This window comes from Rhinolophus ferrumequinum (genome assembly GCF_004115265.2).
Source record: "Rhinolophus ferrumequinum isolate MPI-CBG mRhiFer1 chromosome 15 unlocalized genomic scaffold, mRhiFer1_v1.p scaffold_54_arrow_ctg1_1, whole genome shotgun sequence".
Taxonomy (NCBI): Eukaryota; Metazoa; Chordata; class Mammalia; order Chiroptera; family Rhinolophidae; genus Rhinolophus; species Rhinolophus ferrumequinum.
Genome location: NW_022680357.1, coordinates 911,689 through 929,700, shown reverse-complemented (window position 1 = coordinate 929,700; position 18,012 = coordinate 911,689). Strand labels below are relative to the sequence as shown.

Sequence of the window (18,012 nt, the reverse complement as noted above, 5' to 3'; positions counted from 1 at the left end):
AGTCTGCCCTCACCCCTCTATGTGGCCTCTTCTTCTCAGCTTCAGCTCAGTGCCACCTCCTCAGAGAGACCCTCCTTGATGACCTTACTTACAGCCTGCATGCCCTAGCACTATTGCCATCTGCCCTCGGAGGCCACTCCGTTTTGGCCTTCTTAAAAAGAAACGAGGGCTGGCCCAGTGGCTCAGGTGGTTGGAGCCACCTGCTCCTAACTCCGAAGGCTGCCAGTTGGATTCCCACATGGGCCAGTGGGCTCTCAACCACAAGGTTGCCGGTTCGACTCCTACAAGGGATGGTGGGCTGCGCCCCCTGCAACTAAGATTGAACACGGCACCTTGAGCTGAGCTGCCGCTGAGCTCCCGGATGGCTCAGTTGGCTGCAGCGCATCCTCTCAACCACAAGGTTGCCAATTCGATTCCTCGAGTCCCCCAAGGGATGGTGGGCTGCGCCCCCTGCAACTAACAACTGGCAACTAGACCTGGAGCTGAGCTGCGCCCTCCACAACTAAGATTAAAAGGACAACTTGACTTGGAAAAACATCCTGGAAGTACACACTGTTCCCCAATAAAGTCCTGTTCCCCTTCCCCAAATTAATAAATAAATTAAATAAATAAATAAAAACAGAGTTCCCAAAATGTTAAAAAAAAAAAAAAAAAGGCATGGAATGAGCCGGTGGGCACGCCTGGGAGAACCCGCCTGCTAGACCCCTGGGGAGGGCAACCTTGCCTGAAGCCACACATTCTTTGCTAAGACTTTCTTTCCCTTTTCTTCCGCTGGCTTTCGGCCTGTGATTTTAAAACGTTTTCTCGTCCACCGCTTGAGCAGCGCCTTTCTGTTCGCGGGATGGGATGCGGCCGCCCGACTCACGTGCGGTTGCGCAAAGCCCCCGTGAGCTTTACCCGGACTCGGCTGGAGTTGTGCGTTTTCGCAGCCTCCTTGGAGAGCGTCCCCGGGCGCTCTGTCCACAGCGCTCCTCCGTCGGTCCAGGTGCTCGGGGTTGGCGGGTGGGAAACTCGCCCAGTGCCCTCTACGGGCCTCAGTGTCCCCTTCATGCCCGCTCAGCGCCTTGAGAGCCGAAACCCAGCCAGGAGGCGGGGACGTCGCTGTCCACATCGGGCAGGTGGCCGGGCGCTTCCCTCCGGCGGCCCCGGTCCTGCGAACGAGAGCGCGCGCCTCACCTCTCCCGACCGCCGCCCCGCGACGCCTCCGCCAGCCCCAGGCCACTGCGCATGCTCCGCACGCCGGCCTCGCGCGGATGGGGGCGGGACTTTGACGCGCCTGCGCAGTTGCTGGGCCCGGCTTCCGGGAGGTGCCGGCGCGATGGCATTGTCGGCCAGTGTCGCTGGGTAGCGGCGACGTGTGGGCGTGTGGGTCCTGTGATCTGGCCCCAGCGCTCGGGCCCCCGGGTCTTTGCCGGCGGGCACGGAGAGGGCTGCAGATCGCCGGCCGCCGCCGCCGCCGCCCCCACCACCACCACCCCCGGGCATGTCGGCGGAGGCCTCGGGCCCGGCGGCGGCCCAGGCCCTGTCCCTGGAAGTCCCCAAGCCTTCGGAACTCGAGCCTGGACCAGCCGCCTACGGCCTCAAGCCACTGACCCCCAACAGCAAGTATGTGAAGCTGAACGTGGGCGGCTCGCTGCACTACACCACGCTGCGCACGCTCACGGGACAGGACTCCGTGCTCAACGCCATGTTCAGCGGCCGAGCCGAGGTGATCACAGATGCCGGAGGTACGCGTGCTGCCCCCACTCGTGCTTCCCTCCATCCTCCGGAGCGCCGTCGCCCTGACTCCCCGGTTTTCATCGCCCAGTGTGTGTGTGCGCTCGTCTCACTGCCCTGCAGACAACTCATTCTCACCTCCAGTCCCCACTTCCCATCGAACCTCCCCTTTCTCATTCACAATCTCCTTTCTCCCCCAATCTTGACCCCCCAGCAATAACCGACACTTAATGGAACCATCCCCCTCTCCCCCAGTTCTGCCAGCCGCTGGTAAGTGGTAAGTGATTCAACATGTCACCCCAGAATTTTCCTGACCACTCCCTCCCAATTCTCCCACTTCTCGGCTCAGAAAACTTGGGAACCAGCCCTGCTGCCAGCAGCCCTCTTTCCACCAACCTGCATCAGTTTCTGACAACCGCCCAGCCTTTTTATCCCCCCTTCCCTGCCTCAGCGCTGCTAACAACCAGCCTGGAGTTGCCGGAGTGTCTGGTCTGTCTGTGTTTCCCCCAACACGCTCTAGCAACCCATCTGTAAATGCAGATTGTAGAAGAAGGAGGCTGCTTTCTTTGAGTTTGCCAGGGACACCCCCGCGGAGAGGGTGGACAGTTCTCGCTGGCAGGCGAACCTTACCTTCTGGGAGTGTTGCATTCAGATTTCGGCCCCACTGTGCCCAAGTGGAACCGTAAAGTGTGGGAGAGTTCAGAGGGGTTAAAAAGGATTGTGAGAACAGGTAAATAAACATTTGGGAGGTGCAGCTCAGTCTTCAGATAATCTGAAGGTGAAGAATGTATTTATTTAATAAGTGTACACTGCCCGTTAGGGCTTGAGATAGTTTGTTTGGTAAATGAAGCTCAGAAGAGTAGCCTTATGAAGTTTACTTTTTTGTGGGGGCAGAGGAGAACAGTAAGCAAGTAAACATACAAAAAAAAAAAAAAAGACATGTAATTACAGATACATAGTAATAAGTTCTATGAAGAATAGAAAGGTTAAAATGGTAGTGAACTGGCAGGTGAGGTAGACATTTTCATTAAATAGGATGGTCAGAATTACACACGAGAGGTAGAGGTTTATTGATAAGGTAATCTGTAAGAACTTTCTAATCTTCTCAATGTAGAATAGACTTAGGAGGGAACTAATTCTCTCTGGCTGGATACGTTAGAAAGGGGCCTATGGGAACACTCACTGGACATGTTTAAAGGGGATTTTCTTGGATAAGGCCGAGGTTTGAGAAAGATCAGTTTTTAGACTCGTAGCTTTGGAATCCTTTTTTCATAAAAATTTCATAGCTCCAGGGCCCCCAGCAAAGCCATCCTTTCTCCTTCCTCTCCCCTACTCCTCCAGGTTGGGTCCTGATTGACAGGAGCGGCCGCCACTTTGGCACAATCCTCAACTACCTGCGGGATGGGTCAGTGCCACTGCCTGAGAGTACCAGAGAGCTGGGGGAACTGCTAGGGGAAGCACGCTACTACCTGGTACAGGGTCTGATTGAGGATTGCCAGCTGGCACTGCAGGTGAGGGTCCCTCCCCAACCTCCAGAGTCCCACCCCTGTGTGCCCATGTCCCTGGGAGAGCTGCCAAATAGTTAGATATTAGGATATTGGGGTGGAAAAAAAGGAAACATGGAGTACTGCCTGAAGAGGCTGCCTCTGGCCTGGCTTTGACTAGCCCTGGACCCCAGAGAATTTGGGGGTGCTGCCCTCTGCATCCCTTCTGCCTCAGGCAGCACCATTCTCAACATCTCATGCCAAGACTGTTGCAATGGTTAAATGGCTGCTCTCTCTGCTTCTTGCTCTTTCTACCCAGCCAATCCAGCTGGTACACTACCACCTGACTTATGCTTAATCTTGCTCAGAAATCATAAGTAACTTTCTTATGCCACTAGGAACAAAAATATCTAAATTTAAATTGGAACATAATGACCTCTGTGATCTGTTTCTATCCTGGGAGGCAGCACCCAGTGCCCACCCCAGTGGCTTAAAAAAAAAAAAAATTTTTTTTTTTTTGGCAATAAAATGTGGCACAACCCAATAAAACAGGGTTGTTGGTACCAGAGCCCCACCTGCTGGGCTTCTGTTCTGTGGATCGCTTCGGGTTCTTAGGAGAAGACTTGGAAAACACAGCCAGGATATGTGCATTAAGTGTCACTGCTACCGCAGCTGACTGAGTGACATTGAGTCAGTCAATTCCTACCTCTAGCATTCTGTCCTCATGTTCCAAAAGATAAGGAAACGAGAAAAATATGTACAATGCAGTGGGTTTTACATAAAACCTTTTGTTCAGTCCTATTTAAAAGTTCTTTCTTTTAGGATACAATATTAATAGATTGTAAGAGTTTCACTTTTGATGTCCTTTGTATATTAAAAAGTGACAACTATGAACAATTTCCTATTATCTTGGGGAATACTTATTTTCAAAATCCGAAAGCATAGAATTCCTTTGGGCTGTATCCATGTTTTTCAGACTTTGTGATTGCAGCCCATAGAAAAAAATACACTTTATATTCACATATATATTCACATTTTATATTCACATATATTTATATTCACTATAACTGATACTTTCAGCAAAATATACTCTGATGTATTCTGTTTTCTTTCTTTTCCCTTCACTGCTGTTCGAGAGCCATTAAACTTAGTTCATGACCCATAACTGCTTGCAGTTTGAAGGACATTGAACAGGATGATCTTGGAGGTGCATTCCTGCTCGGTAGTTCTGCATTTATGTAATATTGTCTCACACCCACTCCTGAATCTAATGTTTGTCTAATGTTATCCATATCCACAGAATCACTCCTGTGTGTCAGGAGCGATTCTGCGAGTGTGTGCATCTTGGACCTGTTTGACATTTAAAAAAAACAAAGAAACAAATACCATGAGGGAAACTGAGGATGCGTCCAAGATCAGAGCTAGTAAGCAGCCCAGCTCACATTCATCCCCAGGTTATCTGATTCTCAAGTGCAGTGCTTTTTCTTCTATGCTCCAGCTGCCTCTTTTCCAGGTTCCCTGAGACCTCCCCGTCCCCACCCCACTTGGCTTATTTGTTTGGAGGTTTTTATTTTTAAGATTTAGGTACCAAATGTTGAGTTCATGTATTCTTCTGTGTGGCACTTAGTCATCATTGATCTATGCAAATCTTTCCTCTTTTTATTTTTTTCCGTCATTCCCAACCCCCTGCCCACTTCCCTTTCCCCCATAGGTACCCCTCTAAGTCTGATGTTTTGATACATATGCTTGGATTATGTTTGTACCCTTCAAAAGTTAAAGCTTTGTTTTATATGCGTTTTAAGTGATCATAAATGGCATTGAGCTATTGATCGTGTGTTCTGTTTCTTAATTTAATACTTTTTAAATTATCTATCCATGCTGCTCTATCTATGTTTAGTTCTTCGCTTCTAACTGCTGCACAGGAATCTGTGGTACACATTCACCATCTTTTATGTATGCATTCCCCTGAGGTTGGAGACCTAGATTGCCTCCCGCTTCCTGTTCCCACAAATGGTGCCACGGTCAACATCCTCATGCATGGGCCCTTCCGGGTCCAGAGACAGGGTTTCTCATGATTGTCACTGGGAGTGGAATTTCTGGGGACAAGACACACACAAACGAATTTCAGCAACATCGTCAGATGACTTTCCCGCATGGATGAGAGTTTATACTCTTGATCAGCAGTGCGTAAGGGACCCCGTTTCTGCACATCCTCCACAACACGTAGCATCATCCAGTGTTCTCATTTTGCCAATCTGATTGGTATAGAGTGATCTCATTTTAATTTGCATCCCTCTGATTACTAATGAGATTGAGCATCTTTTCATATACTAGCTTTTTTGTTTCCCCTTCTGTGAATTCCCTATTCATATTCTTTACCAAATTTTTTTTTTCATCTTGTTACTTTATAGGAGATCCTTGCATATTTTCATTTAGTTCCTAGGGAGAATTAAGCCCTATTACCCTAAGGCATGTATTGTACATAATACATTTACTTTTCTCCTATGTATCTAGGATGGTACTATTTACCTATCGTCCTTGGGAGAGTTGAGAAAATCGTTACTCAAATTATTTGCTCGGTTTTGAGATTCAGGGGAGGAACCCCAGTTGAGGAAGTCTGTTTCAGATAATAATTTCTAGTCAGTTTTATGTGTTGCCAGAATTTTCTCTTAGAATGTCACCTATCTGTAGCATCTATTATAGAATAGAAATCCTTGATTTTTTTATTATAAAAAACCATTTATTATTTTTAAAACTGTGTGTGTGTGTGTGTGTGTGTGTGTATAACGGAAATTTAGAAAACACATAATTAAAAATATAAAAGCACTAAATGTCCTTCCATGTTTTTTCATGTGTGTTTGTATATATTTGTGTGTGTGTGTTTGCCAAAATATAATACAATCATGACGTGTGTGCTGTTTGTAATCTGCTTTGTTTCTTTGTTAATAATTGCCACCATTCCCTGTCAATAAAATTTTATCTAATGTCCAGGGCATACACAAATTTCTCCATTTGTTCCAGAAATGTCTTTTATAGCTGGTTCATCTAAACAAGGACCCAGTCTAGATCCTTGCATTACGTCTATTTATTATGTTTTTTAAGGTTCTTCTCACCCAAAACAGTCCCTTTTTTCTCATGATGCTAATTTGTTAAAGAGACCACCAGCTTTCCTGCACAATGAGCCAGTTCCCAAATTTACCTGGTTGTTGGTGGAATCATTTGGTTTGTTACCCTACCCCATCCTGAGTTTTCTATAAACTACACAGTAAATTTAAAGGCTCGATATTAAACATTTTGGTTGGAATCCACTTAGGTAATTTTATACATTTTAGATTGTGTTATATCGAGAGAGTCATAATATTGCTACTGTGACCCATCGTTAATGATGGTCAGAATTAGCCTGGATTCAGGTGATGATGGTTTAATCCCTCCATCATAGTTACATTTTCCTGTTGTCAACTATAAATATAATTCTATCATTCCCTCAATATTATTACATGGGATTATTTGTAAGGTCACACTGTCCATTGTCAACTGGACAAATTCTTCATTTTAATGTAGTAAATTCCTCTCCTTTTTTTTTCGCCTAATGATGTATCCTTTTAGGATCTTGTTTAAGAACTTTTTTCCATTTTTCTTTGTTTTATTAGCTTTATAGTTTTAGCTTTCATATATGGGTCTTTTAACCTAAATGGAATTCACTATTATAAATGTAAATTACGAAGGGATTTAATTCTTTTCTTGTCTTCCATAGAGAGAGCTAGTTTTCCCAATGCCATCTCTTAATCTGCCATAGCCTGTGGCCAAGTTGGCCACCATCAATTCTTACCTGCTGTTCTGGCTTTCATGTAGTCCCCTCCTACACTGGTTAGGGCTGACCTAGGTAACCAATCAGATTGCAGAAATGAGAACATGTGACTTTTAAAGCTTGGTCATAAAAGACATTGCAGTTAATGCCTCTTGACTGGATCACTCACTCAGGGGGAAGCCAACTGCCATGTGAGGACACTCAAGCAGCCCTAGGGGGTGGTCCACTGGGTAAGGGGCTGAAGCTTCCCGCCAATAGCCAGCACAAACCCCCAGCCACACGCGTGAGCTCTCTCAGAAGCAGATCCTTAACGCCCAGTCAGGTCTCGCGATAACTGCAGCCCTGGCCGACACCCGCACTTCAGCTTCATGAGAGACCCTGGACCAGGACCATCTAGCTAAGCCAATCTCAAGTCCCTGACCCCAGAAACGGTGTGAGATAATAAATGTTTATTGTTTTAAGCTGCTACATTTGTAGTAATTTGTTACCCAGCAGTAACAGATTTTGGTATTGAGTGGGGTTCTACCATAACAAAAACTTAAAATGGGGGAGTGGCTTCAGAACTGGGAAGTGGGCAGGAGCAGGAAGGACCTTGAGGAGAGTGTTAAAAGCCTATAGAGCTTTAAAGAGTCTGTTTATAGGTATCTGATGATCTCTGAGGAGGCAGCAGTGAGGAAAATGCTACTGGAAATGGTGTAAAGGGATCCTTCTTACGTAGTGGGAAGTTCAGCAACACTGTCTCCCATGGTAATGTAGAAAATCGAAAACATAACCTAATGAACTGGGTGACTTAGCTAAAGAGGTTTCCAGACAGAATGCTGAAGGTGATACCAGGTTTCTTGTTGACAGTAAAATAGGAGACTGTACACTAAACAGTTGGATAAAAAGGAGCCAGGAATTACTGAGTTTGAACATTCTCAGCCTTTCCAGGTAACAAATGATGTTAAAATTAACAAACAGCTTCTAGGCCAGGGTTGTACAAACTGCAGCCCGCCGGCCAACTGCGGCCCGCAATCCGTTTTTAATTGGCTCACAGCAAATTCCAAAAATATATGTAGTTTACTTAAATAAACCAGGTGAGGCAATACGTACTTCACCTCGAGTGAGTGGCCCGGCTGTTTGTGTATCTTACCGCATATGGCCCTTGGTGAAAACCGTTGAAAAAAGTTTGGACACCCCTGTTCTAGGCAAAGATCAAATTCAGGGCGTTCTCAGTAAAACATGGTCTGAAAGATGAAGCTGAGGATGCGATGGTAAAATCCTTTGTTAAGACCTCAGAAATATCCAAGAAGATGCCTCAGAGAACCACTCAGTCAAATAACGGCGCATCTAAGAAGCATAAGGGTGTCATCGCTCAGCAGTCTCAGCTTGAGCCCAAGCAGACATGCACTTATTTCACAAGGATTTGTGGGTCTGGCTTTTGTCTAATGAACTGAACCCCAAGACTCAAAAGACACCCATTCAGTTGTTCAGAATTCTACTGGCAGAAACACTGGCAGCTTGGACTGAAAGGGATAGAGACAGTGAAGAGAACCCCAAAGTTCTTTGCACCCCAAAGTTTGCACCCCAAAGTTTGTACCCCAAAGTTCTACAGGCAGGAAGCCGGCTGAGAAAACCACGGAGCTGCGAGCCCGGACTGTCTTCATGGAAAAGGAAGGATGACTCAGGGCGGAGCCAAGAGCCATAGGGAATCATTTCGGGCCACGAGTAGGCGTCAGAGCTCTGAACATTTGTCCAGCTGGATTACACAGTTTCTATGAAGCAGTGATTGCCATGTGCCTCCCGCCCCCCACCCTTTCCAACAGGAGTGTCCTAGTGACTACTCTGATGCCTGCTCCCCATTGTGTATCAGGTGTATGGAGGAGATAATTGTCTCTTTAGTTCACAGGTCTTCAGATCAAGAGCAAATGTACTGGGGCGGACGGGTATCTCAGTTGGTTAGAGCGCGAGCTCTGGGCAACGTGGCTGCCGGTTCAATTCCCACATGGGCCAGCGAGCTGCGCTCTCCGCAACTAGAATGAAGTCAACGAGCTGCCGCTGAGCTCCCGGATGGCTCCGTTGGTTGGAGCACGTCCTCTCAACTACAAGACTGCCAGCTGGACTCCCGCAAGGGATGGTGGGCTGTGCCCCCTGCAACTAACAACGGCAACGGGACCTGGAGCTGAGCTGCGCCCTCCACAACTAAGACTGAAAGGACAACAACTTGACTCGGAAATAGTCCCGGAAGTTCACACTGTTCCCCAATAAAGTCCTGTTCCCCTTCCCCAATAAAATCTTTTTTTTTTTCCTTTTCAAAAAGAGCAAATGTATTTATGAAGCTATAGTTAAGGAACTACGCTCACGGAGCCTCATTCCCCCCGGACCTGATGCAGATGTCAGGATTCTGTACTTCAACCTGATGCTGCAATGGGATGAGACTTTGGGGGATCGTGAGAGGGGGTGAGTGTGTTTTCCACATGGGAAGGATTTGCATCAATGGCAGCCAATTCTCGTTCCCTACTATTCATTTATCTGTGTAGTTTCCTCCCACACTGAATAGGGCTGACAAAACTAGGTCATAAAAGACTCTGAGGCCTCCACCCTGCTCTCGAATTACTTGCTTTGGAGAAGTCAGCTGCCATGTTATAAGGACACTCAGGCAACCCTGTGGAGAGGTCCAAGTGACGGGACAGACGCTTCCTGCCAAGTGACAGCATGAAGCTGGGCAAGTTATTTGCCTGCCATAGGAACAAGCTTTCTTAGAAACAGACCCTCCAGACTCATTCGTGCCTTCAGGTTACCACAGCCCCGGCTGACAGGACTCCAACCTCACGAGAGACCCCACGCCAGAATCACCCCACTAAGCCCGTCCTGAATTCCTGACCCACAAAAACAGATAATAAATATATCCTGTTGATTTAAGTTGCTACGGTTGGGGACCATTTGTTACACAGCAATAACCAATACATACTCCATACTCTGTCCACTGATCTGTGGCGTCCTCTTTGTAACTCTCACTTCTCATGTATGTTAGTCTCTTTCCAAGCTCCCTATTGTGTTCATGGGTTTTTTTTGTTTCTGCACCAAAACCACACTGTTTTCATTATTATGGCTTCGTAGGATACTTTAATATCTGGTAGAGTCAATCTCTCCTCTTGGCTCTTTTTAAAAATTGACCTAAGTAATAGTAAACTTCTATCCTTCCATATTAATTTTAGAAAAAGTCCCATGAGTTTCTAAAAAAAAAAAAAAAAGTGGAATTTGTATTAGAATTGCACATCTAGGTTTTTGGTTGGGAGAGGTGAGGGGTTTTGTCAGGAAGATTCTACAGGCAGAAGAGGAAAGAAGCCTGTGTCCGGTTCTGATTTTGCCTCCAATCTCCCACCCAACCAGGTTCATTCATTTGACAAATCCATATAGAGCTTCTACTATATACTAGGCACTTACTTCCCGGATGGGAAAAGAGAGACCATAAGCACAAATATCAAAAAATGAGAAAATGGGAAGAACTAAGTGCCACAAAGAAAGGGAACTGATAGTATGAAAAGCAAGAAACAGAGGAGCTTGGGGCGGGGGGGCGGGGGGACAGCACCCCCACACACACACCCAGGGGCCCTATTTGAGCTGAAACCTGAATGGTATGAAGGACCCAGCCCTGCAAACAACGAGTGTAGGCCGTTCTAGCAGTGGGAACAGCAAAGGGCTAGGTGGGTACAAACTGGGTGTGCCAACCAACAGGCCACGGGTGGGCCTGAAGGCCAGCAGGCAGCAGGGAGAAAGAGGGCGGACGCTGCGGATCCTGTGGACCGCTATGGAGTCAGGATTTTCCCCAAAGGCAGCAAGCGGCTTTGGAAGGCTTTCCAGTGGGGGAGTGAGTGGCCTTTGCTTGTGCTCTTAACCACCTTCCGCTTCTTCTCCAGCAAAAAAGGGAGAACCTGTCCCCGCTGTGCCTCATCCCCACCGTGACATCTCCCCGGGAGGAGCAGCAGCTCCTGGCCAGCACCTCCAAGGTGAGGCCCCTGAGCCCTGGAGGGTGGAGGGCAGGGTCCTCTCCCTGCAGCCTGACCCCCACCCTTCTCCACCCTCTCTCCTTCCCCCATAGCCCGTGGTGAAGCTCCTGCACAACCGCAGTAACAACAAGTACTCCTACACCAGGTGACCGCCCCGGGGCAGGGAGGGGCCCCCGGTGGGATCTGGGGTCCGGAGGGCCCTGCTGGTGGCCCTAGGGAAGGGCAGGGCCACCCAGAGGGAGGAGAAAGAAGAGTGCCAGCCTGAAAGCACATTGCAGCTCTGCCACTTACACACTGGGTTCTTGGGACTGGTCGTTTCCACTGCTGAGCTTCCGTTTTATCATCAGTAAAACCGGAGTTCAGGTGAGGAACAGACAGTAATGAGCAACACGTACCAAGAGCTTAATTGACAACAGGCACGGCTCTGGTTACGTGTATTAATTCACATAATCCTCACAATTGTTTGAGGGAGGTACTGTGGGGATCTCCATTTTACAGATGAGGAAACTGAGGCACCAAGATGTGAAGTAACTTGCCTTAGTGTCAACCAGTTAAACAGTGGTGGAGCTAGGATGCCAGGTGACCCCAGAGACGTCCAGGGGTGCCCCTCTGCTGTGCTGGGATTTGCGTAGCAAACGTTGCTTCCTTTTGGAGGCCTGCTTAGCACGGAGGAAGCGCCCGCGGGACACTGACCACAAGGGGGGACCCTCGTGGGGAGGGGGCAGGGCTGTGCTGAGGCCTCGGGCCCTGGTCCTCCCCAGCACCTCAGATGACAACCTCCTCAAGAACATCGAGCTGTTTGACAAGCTGGCCCTGCGCTTCCACGGGCGGCTGCTCTTCCTCAAGGACGTGCTGGGCGACGAAATCTGCTGCTGGTCTTTCTACGGGCAGGGCCGCAAAATCGCGGAGGTGTGTTGCACCTCCATTGTCTATGCCACGGAGAAGAAGCAGACCAAGGTCAGAAGGGGTGCCGGGCCCCGTCAGGGAGGGCGGTGGTGATGGTGGGCAGGCGGCCAGGACCGGGGCAAAGGCAGCTCGGCCGATGGGGCAGAAGTCATCAGAGCTAGGAGCAGGGTACCAAGTTCTGGGTTCTTCGCTGGGTACGTCGTGATGTCATGTCATCTGGACCCTGATGGTCGTACCAGCCTGATCGCTTCTGCCCTTGCAATGAGGGCTGTGCCTCAGATACACCAGAGATCTTGCCAGTCTCTGAGTCCCCGGCGCTATGTCACACCTCCCTCCCTTTGCACACTGTTCCTTTTCCTTGGGGTGATTTTTCCTCATCCCTATCTGCCCAGTGAACTCGTGCGTACTCTTGAAGACCCAAGCCAAGCGTCACTTTCTTTGGGACACCCATGAACTTCGCCCATGAACTTTCAACCCAACAACCCCAGACAAAGTTGGTCAAACTTCCTTCTTAGCTAAACACGCTGTGTGTTGTAGTGTGGGCATGGGGCGGGGGTAGGAAGGTTTATTTCAGCTGTAAGGTGTTAGCTCCTTGAGGGTAGGCCTGTGTCTTTTTCTTCCCTATCTCTCTAGCACTAGTGGAGGCTAGTAGAAGAGTTTATCACTTCCTAGTGGAAGCTAGGAAACATTTATTGAACGCATAAATGAAGGATGAATGAATGATCCAGCTTCCAAGAAGCTCCCTCTGTAATTGGGAAGACAGGAAGATAAACGATTAGAATGCAGCTTGTTAGGAGTTCCGCTAGTGACATTCCGCCAAGCCGCACAGGAGAACCCCGGGGCCCCTTCACTTCATCCCCTTCACTCTCTCCATCACCGCTGCCTGACACCGGCTGCCTTGCTCCTGCTGTCCAGATAATAAATGCAGCCTTGCCCCAGAGCTCTTCCACTCCTTACTTACTGCCTCTTCCCAGAATGTTCTTTCTCTATCAGCCACTTGGCTCGCTCCCTCCCCTCCTTCAGCTGGTGGTCGAATGTCATCTCGGTGAGGCCTCTGGGAACTCCCTCTTTAAAGTTGTAACGTTCCTAGCGGTGGCCTTCCCCACCCCTTTTCCTGCTACATGTTTTTCCATAACATTCATCATCTGACAGTTAATATTTTATTAAACGTCCGTCTGTCCTCTCCCTAGAATGTAAACTCCCCGTGGATAGGAACTTGGTCTGTTTTGTTCATGGCTGTATCCTTAACGCCTAGAACAGCTGGGACAGTTGCAGCCCCTCAGGAAACATTCGCCTAATGCAAGAAAATGCCAAGAGACTTGGTAGCAAAGGAGAGAAAACAAATACCTGCCCAACTCAGAGCTGGACCTTGATGTAGAAGCGTGACTTTGCTGAGTCAAGAAGTTGCAAAGAGGGCAGTCCAGCCCAGAGAACCTGGGCCTGCAAACGTGGGGGGAGGTGTGCCAGTGCAGGAGCAGCTGGGGACAGGGTGGCCATGTGGCTGGACCTGAGCGTGGGGGCTCAGGGCTGCTGGCATTTTGCAGGTGGAGTTCCCAGAGGCCCGGATCTTTGAGGAAACCCTGAACATCCTGATCTATGAGACTCCCCGGGGCCCAGACCCAGCCCTCCTGGAGGCCACAGGGGGTGCAGCAGGCGGTGGCGGGGCCAGCCGAGGAGACGACGAGGAGGGCCGAGAGCACCGGGTCCGCAGAATCCACGTGCGGCGTCACATCACCCACGACGAGCGTCCTCACGGCCAACAGATCGTCTTTAAGGACTGATCCTGACCTTTTTCCATTTCCCTTCTGACGCTGGAACCCAGTCCCTCTCTCGTTTCCGCCCCGTCCCAGCCCTCTTCCCCGGCTTTGCTGGCCAAGCCGCGAGTCTTCCTTTGTCCTTCCGTTGCATGGTACAGTGCACTTCAGGCTTTTCCATCCATTCCCACTTCATTACTGACAACACGGTACATTCCAGCCCCTGCCTGGGCCAGAGCCCTCCCGACGGCCTACCCTGGCCCTGTCATCTTCCCTCATCAGCTGGTTTACAATGAGTTAGAATTCCTGTTCTCTTTACTTAGTACATTGTCCATGCCAAAGTGTCAAGCCAGCCCTTCGGAACACCCACCACGTTCTGAGCTGCCTCCAACTGTTGTGTGGGGTCGTGCGGGGTCGTTTGCCTCCCTCCCTCCTTCCCTTTATCTTGGGCTGGCTGGGCCTACACCAGTTCAGCTATCTTCTCAATCTGTTTCATGTTATTTATTATTTTAATTTTCTATTAAATTATTGGAATAAAGTCTAGTCGGGGCTCCGCGGCTGAGTCCCGGGGAGAGGGCCAGCGAGCTAGCTTGTGTGAAGGAGGTACCTAGCTCGTTGGATGGGAGAAGACATGTGCCGCTGCCCCCACGCTTTCTCTGGGCGGGCAGCTGGGAAGGAAGTAGTCAGGAATTCGGAGAGGAGACAAGAGCTGTATTTCCGTGTTCACCCGCCAGTTCTGCCGCAGTCCCACCCCACCCCCTGCATCGCACGCCGGGCCACGACCCAGGCCACCTCTGAATGCAGCATCTCGCCAGCCCCGGTGTCTGAAGGGAGCCCTGTCAAAGGTCTGGTGCAAAGACAAAGTCGAGGGCCTGGCGCTCAGCCCCGGCCACGTTGGGGTGCCAGAGGTCCACGATGAAGATCACGCGAGGCCCATCTTCGGGGGCGCCTAGGGCACATGGGGATGGAGACAGTCGCTGACGTTAAGTCCTTATATGCCAGAGTGCTCACCAAGTAGGCGTAGAAGCCAACACTTTGTAAGCAAGTGCCAAGCACTGTGCCCCTCCCATATGCATTAAGCCTTAATCATCAAAACAAACTATAAGGTAGTGCCATAATCATCCTTATTTTAGACAAAGGCACCAAGGCACAGAGAGGTTAAATAACTTGCCCAAGGTCACACAGCTCGTAAGTGCCAGAGGTAGGACAGGAACCCAGGTGGTCCAGGCCCAGGGTCTTGTGCTATTAACCACGTCCTACGCACCTGCATTCATTTCCTCCTTCAGTCATCTCACCAAGAAGGCGGCGGCCCTGTTTCACAGGTGATTGGAGAAGTTACCTGACTTGTTCAAGGTCATGCAGCTGGAAAACAGTGGCGCTGGGACAGCAAGCCCTGAGCTGATCCTATAGCCCCTCGTCTAGTCCCCTTCACCTCAGCCCTTCATCCCACCAAGCAGAGCGGGAGTCCCCCCCACCCCTTACCATTGTGAGCCACCGTGTGCAGGAAGGAGTCGTCCACCAGCAGGCAGTGTCCCTCAGCCCAGCACTGGGGCTCGCCCCCAACCACCAGCTCACAGCCAGGGGGGATCTTCAGGCCTGTGGAGAGAGAGCCAGGCATTCAACCTTCCCGCCTCCGTCCAAGGGGCCCACCCCATTCAGTCAGAAAGCAGTCTGAGGGCCTCCCATGCCAGGTTCAATGGTGCTCCCTCCTTGCTCTCTGGGAGGTGACCCGAGTATAGTTATAACACAGCACTGGCTGAAAGAAGGGCTAGGAGATAGAGGACATGCTGTGCAAAGTCCAGTCTGTTTCCCAGGAAAGGGAAGGCTTCCTAGACGAAGTGGCATCTCCTCCTGGGCTTCTGACAATTTAACTTAAACACCTACTATGTGCTGGGCCCTCTCTCCCTACAAAGTATAAAATGAATGACTGCCCTGGCCGAAGGTCCCCGCAGTTAAATACTGCGAGAAAATGGAGCAGCCCCTTCAAGTGACAGGGAATAATAAGACAGCCCAGAGAAGGTGCGATGCTTGCAAGTATGAGTCCTGAAGGTTAAGTAGTTTTCCAGGAGTGGATAAAATGATGAGGGGGAAAAGACATTGTAGGTTAAGAGTACAGCGTGAGTGTGGTGTCTGCCAGGATGAGTCAGAAGGCCTCCAGGATTTAGGGTGGGAGGGGATGGGAGGAAGGGAACAGATGGGACATGAGGAGAGGAAGGATCTGGCTTGATTCTGTGGCCAGGGCACTTCGAAATGGAGGACATGTCCACCCGGTAGCATGAGAGATGATTTTAGGCAAAACAAGGTCGTGGCAATAAATAACCATCGGAAAATTTTTGTCTTCCATTTTCTTTCAATCTTTAAAACATCACAAAGAACATCTCAGTTTGGTGAGACCACAGCACTAAGACCCCACTGACATGGCTGCCTTCTAAACGAGAGCTTCCATCTCAGAGACTATCTAGCTAGAATTTTTTAAGCCTTTTTTCTTTTTTAAGTTTACATTTGTTTTTTATGAGTACTTTCTATTTAGGGCAAGTAATATCGATTATCGTTGTTCTATCAAGATTCCTTTTAAATAAGGAAAACAGTGTGTGGGAAGTCCCTAGGAAGACACAGTGCAGGTGGGAAATGAGGCCGGCAAGGCTTAGGAAGAGGGTTTGCAGGTAACTGAAGCTTGGGAAAGGCTGCTGTGTGGGCAACAGGCTGGGCAAGATTTCTGAGAAGAGGCACGATCAGAACCACAGTGTAGAAAGATCTGGTGGCAGAGAAGAGAAGCAGGCAGCATGTACTTACCCAGATGGCATCTGACCCTGGCATTAGTGGGCCCACAGCGGCCCTCAAGCCGGACCCCCGGCAGGAGGACGGAGAAGCCAGCATTGCCAAAGGTGTTGGCACTCATGAAGCTCCGCAACCCCCTCAGCGCCCGATAGGCCCCGGGGCACCGGCGGCAGTTGTTGGGTTGGCACCTGCCGGCTTGGTACAGCAGGAGCTGGTAGCACCCAGGGGCCAGAGGTGGGGACCAGCCCCGAGGCAGAGGGGTCGTCCCTGAGAAATCCCAGCTCACAGCCCCAAAGTCCCGCAGAATCGCAGGAAAGCTGCTCTCCAGGAGCTCCACGTCATGCCGCTGGGCATCCCGTGGCACAAAGGGGGCGGAGGGCAGGTCTGGCAGGAAAAGCAGGCCTGGGCGCTGAATGCCCAGGACCCCTGGCCCTCCCCCAGGGCAGGGGCCCCCCTGAGCGGCCCGCCTCACCCTCCCCATCCCTGCCCAGGAGTAGCGCCTGGCATAGGCCCGCAGGCGACGGCTCACCAGGCCTTCTGTCCTGGGGCCTTCCCCAGACTCCCCAGGACTCCCTGGGCTTGGCCTGCCAGCCTCAGAGCACCCCCCAGGCTCCCCACGACCACCTCCAGCCCGACTCCCAGCCTCCAGGGCCTGCACGTCTTGGGAGCCCAAGCGGTAGCAGTACCAGAGGAAAAGGGAGGTGAGGGCTCCCAGGAGCAGGGTAAAGGCCGAGGAGGCCAGAGGCAACGGCCATGCGGGAATGAGGGGCAGGGAGGCCATGGCCCAGAGGCCCGGGGCATCTTCCAGACCCCAGCTCGCCTGTCTCCCCAGCTCTCCACTGCTTCTCTCCATGGCTTCTTCCCTTCCAAATTCCCCACTCTTGGTTCTCTCTCCTTCTGAGGTCTTCTCTCCACCCTGTATCCCCCTTCTCCCCTCCTTCATGTACCTTTAACCCTCGTTTTCCTTTCTTTCCTTCTTCCTCTGTCTCCTGTCTCTTCTTTCTCCAACTCTCTCCTCTTCCTCTTCCACCCCTCCCCCTCGCTTCTTTCTCCTTACTGCGGTTTCCACTCTCCCCTTCTGCCTCTCCGTTCCCCACCGTCTGTCTCCCTCTCCTTTCCTCTCTCTTCCCTCCACCTCCCACCCCTCTTTTCGCTCTCTCTCTCTCTCCTCCTGCCCCTTTCCTTCTAGCTTCCCCCCCACCCCCGGCAGCAGTTTCTACTCCACCTGGACCCTCAGCCCCGGGAACCCGCAACCAGCGGTCCTCTGCAGCGGCTGCTCTCTCTCCTATCTACCCCCGCTCTCCTTCCTGCCCTCACTTCTACGACCCGCGGGTTCTCGTTCTCTCGTTCTCTCTCTCTCTCTCTCTCCCCCCTCCACACTCTACTTGCTCCTTCCTTGGCTCCCACACACCCTGACGTCACCCCCTCCCCTCAGCTTAGCTACCCCCGTCCCCGCCCAGTGACAGCGGCAACTCTGCCGGGGGTGGGGGGCAGGGGTCGTCTCTGGATTTCCCTTTCCCGGGACCCCCAAGGGGTGCCACGTGGGGCGCAAAGGGGCAAGATGCCAACCTCCAGGC

At 50.7% G+C, this 18,012-nt stretch overlaps 3 protein-coding genes across 4 annotated transcripts in view; 1 reads left to right on the top strand and 2 right to left on the bottom strand.

The window, feature by feature from the left end:
- Nucleotides 1-1,205, bottom strand: part of TMEM219 (transmembrane protein 219) — a 28,992-nt gene extending 27,787 nt beyond the window's left edge. The window contains exon 1 of the mRNA XM_033101667.1: nucleotides 898-1,205. The gene's annotated coding sequence lies outside the window, so the exon portion shown is untranslated. The remainder of the gene's footprint in view (nucleotides 1-897) is intronic.
- A 77-nt stretch (nucleotides 1,206-1,282) lies between these two features.
- Nucleotides 1,283-13,909, top strand: KCTD13 (potassium channel tetramerization domain containing 13). Its single transcript, XM_033101628.1, has 6 exons — nucleotides 1,283-1,727; nucleotides 3,058-3,227; nucleotides 10,908-10,997; nucleotides 11,090-11,142; nucleotides 11,759-11,954; nucleotides 13,448-13,909. The coding sequence occupies exons 1-6, from the start codon at nucleotides 1,484-1,486 to the stop codon at nucleotides 13,682-13,684; spliced, it is 990 nt and encodes a 329-aa protein (XP_032957519.1). The 5' UTR covers nucleotides 1,283-1,483; the 3' UTR covers nucleotides 13,685-13,909.
- A 4-nt stretch (nucleotides 13,910-13,913) lies between these two features.
- ASPHD1 (aspartate beta-hydroxylase domain containing 1) lies at nucleotides 13,914-17,548 on the bottom strand. Of its 2 annotated transcripts, none has more exons than XM_033101625.1 (3): nucleotides 16,451-17,548; nucleotides 15,140-15,253; nucleotides 13,914-14,606 (listed from the first exon to the last, which is right to left on the bottom strand). In XM_033101625.1, exons 1-3 carry the CDS (start codon nucleotides 17,376-17,378, stop codon nucleotides 14,497-14,499), a joined length of 1,152 nt encoding a protein of 383 aa, XP_032957516.1. In that variant the 5' UTR covers nucleotides 17,379-17,548; the 3' UTR covers nucleotides 13,914-14,496. The 2 variants fall into 2 exon arrangements, with proteins under 2 accessions (XP_032957516.1, XP_032957517.1); XM_033101626.1 differs by lacking the exon at nucleotides 13,914-14,606 and adding an exon at nucleotides 14,620-14,968.
- Between the last annotated feature and the right edge of the window lie 464 nt (nucleotides 17,549-18,012).

Bases quoted from the DNA above. Each gene is read 5' to 3' on its own strand.
- KCTD13 (XM_033101628.1), top strand. From the start codon at position 1,484: ATGTCGGCGGAGGCCTCGGGCCCGGCGGCGGCCCAGGCCCTGTCCCTG. The intron at 3,228-10,907 runs GTGAGGGTCCCT...CTTCTTCTCCAG, and splicing joins ATTGCCAGCTGGCACTGCAG to CAAAAAAGGGAGAACCTGTC. The intron at 11,955-13,447 runs GTCAGAAGGGGT...GGCATTTTGCAG, and splicing joins CGGAGAAGAAGCAGACCAAG to GTGGAGTTCCCAGAGGCCCG.
- ASPHD1 (XM_033101625.1), bottom strand. From the start codon at position 17,378: ATGAAGGAGGGGAGAAGGGGGATACAGGGTGGAGAGAAGACCTCAGAA. The intron at 15,254-16,450 runs GTAAGTACATGC...CTCTCTCCACAG, and splicing joins CAGGGTCAGATGCCATCTGG to GCCTGAAGATCCCCCCTGGC. The intron at 14,607-15,139 runs GTAAGGGGTGGG...CATGTGCCCTAG, and splicing joins GCACACGGTGGCTCACAATG to GCGCCCCCGAAGATGGGCCT.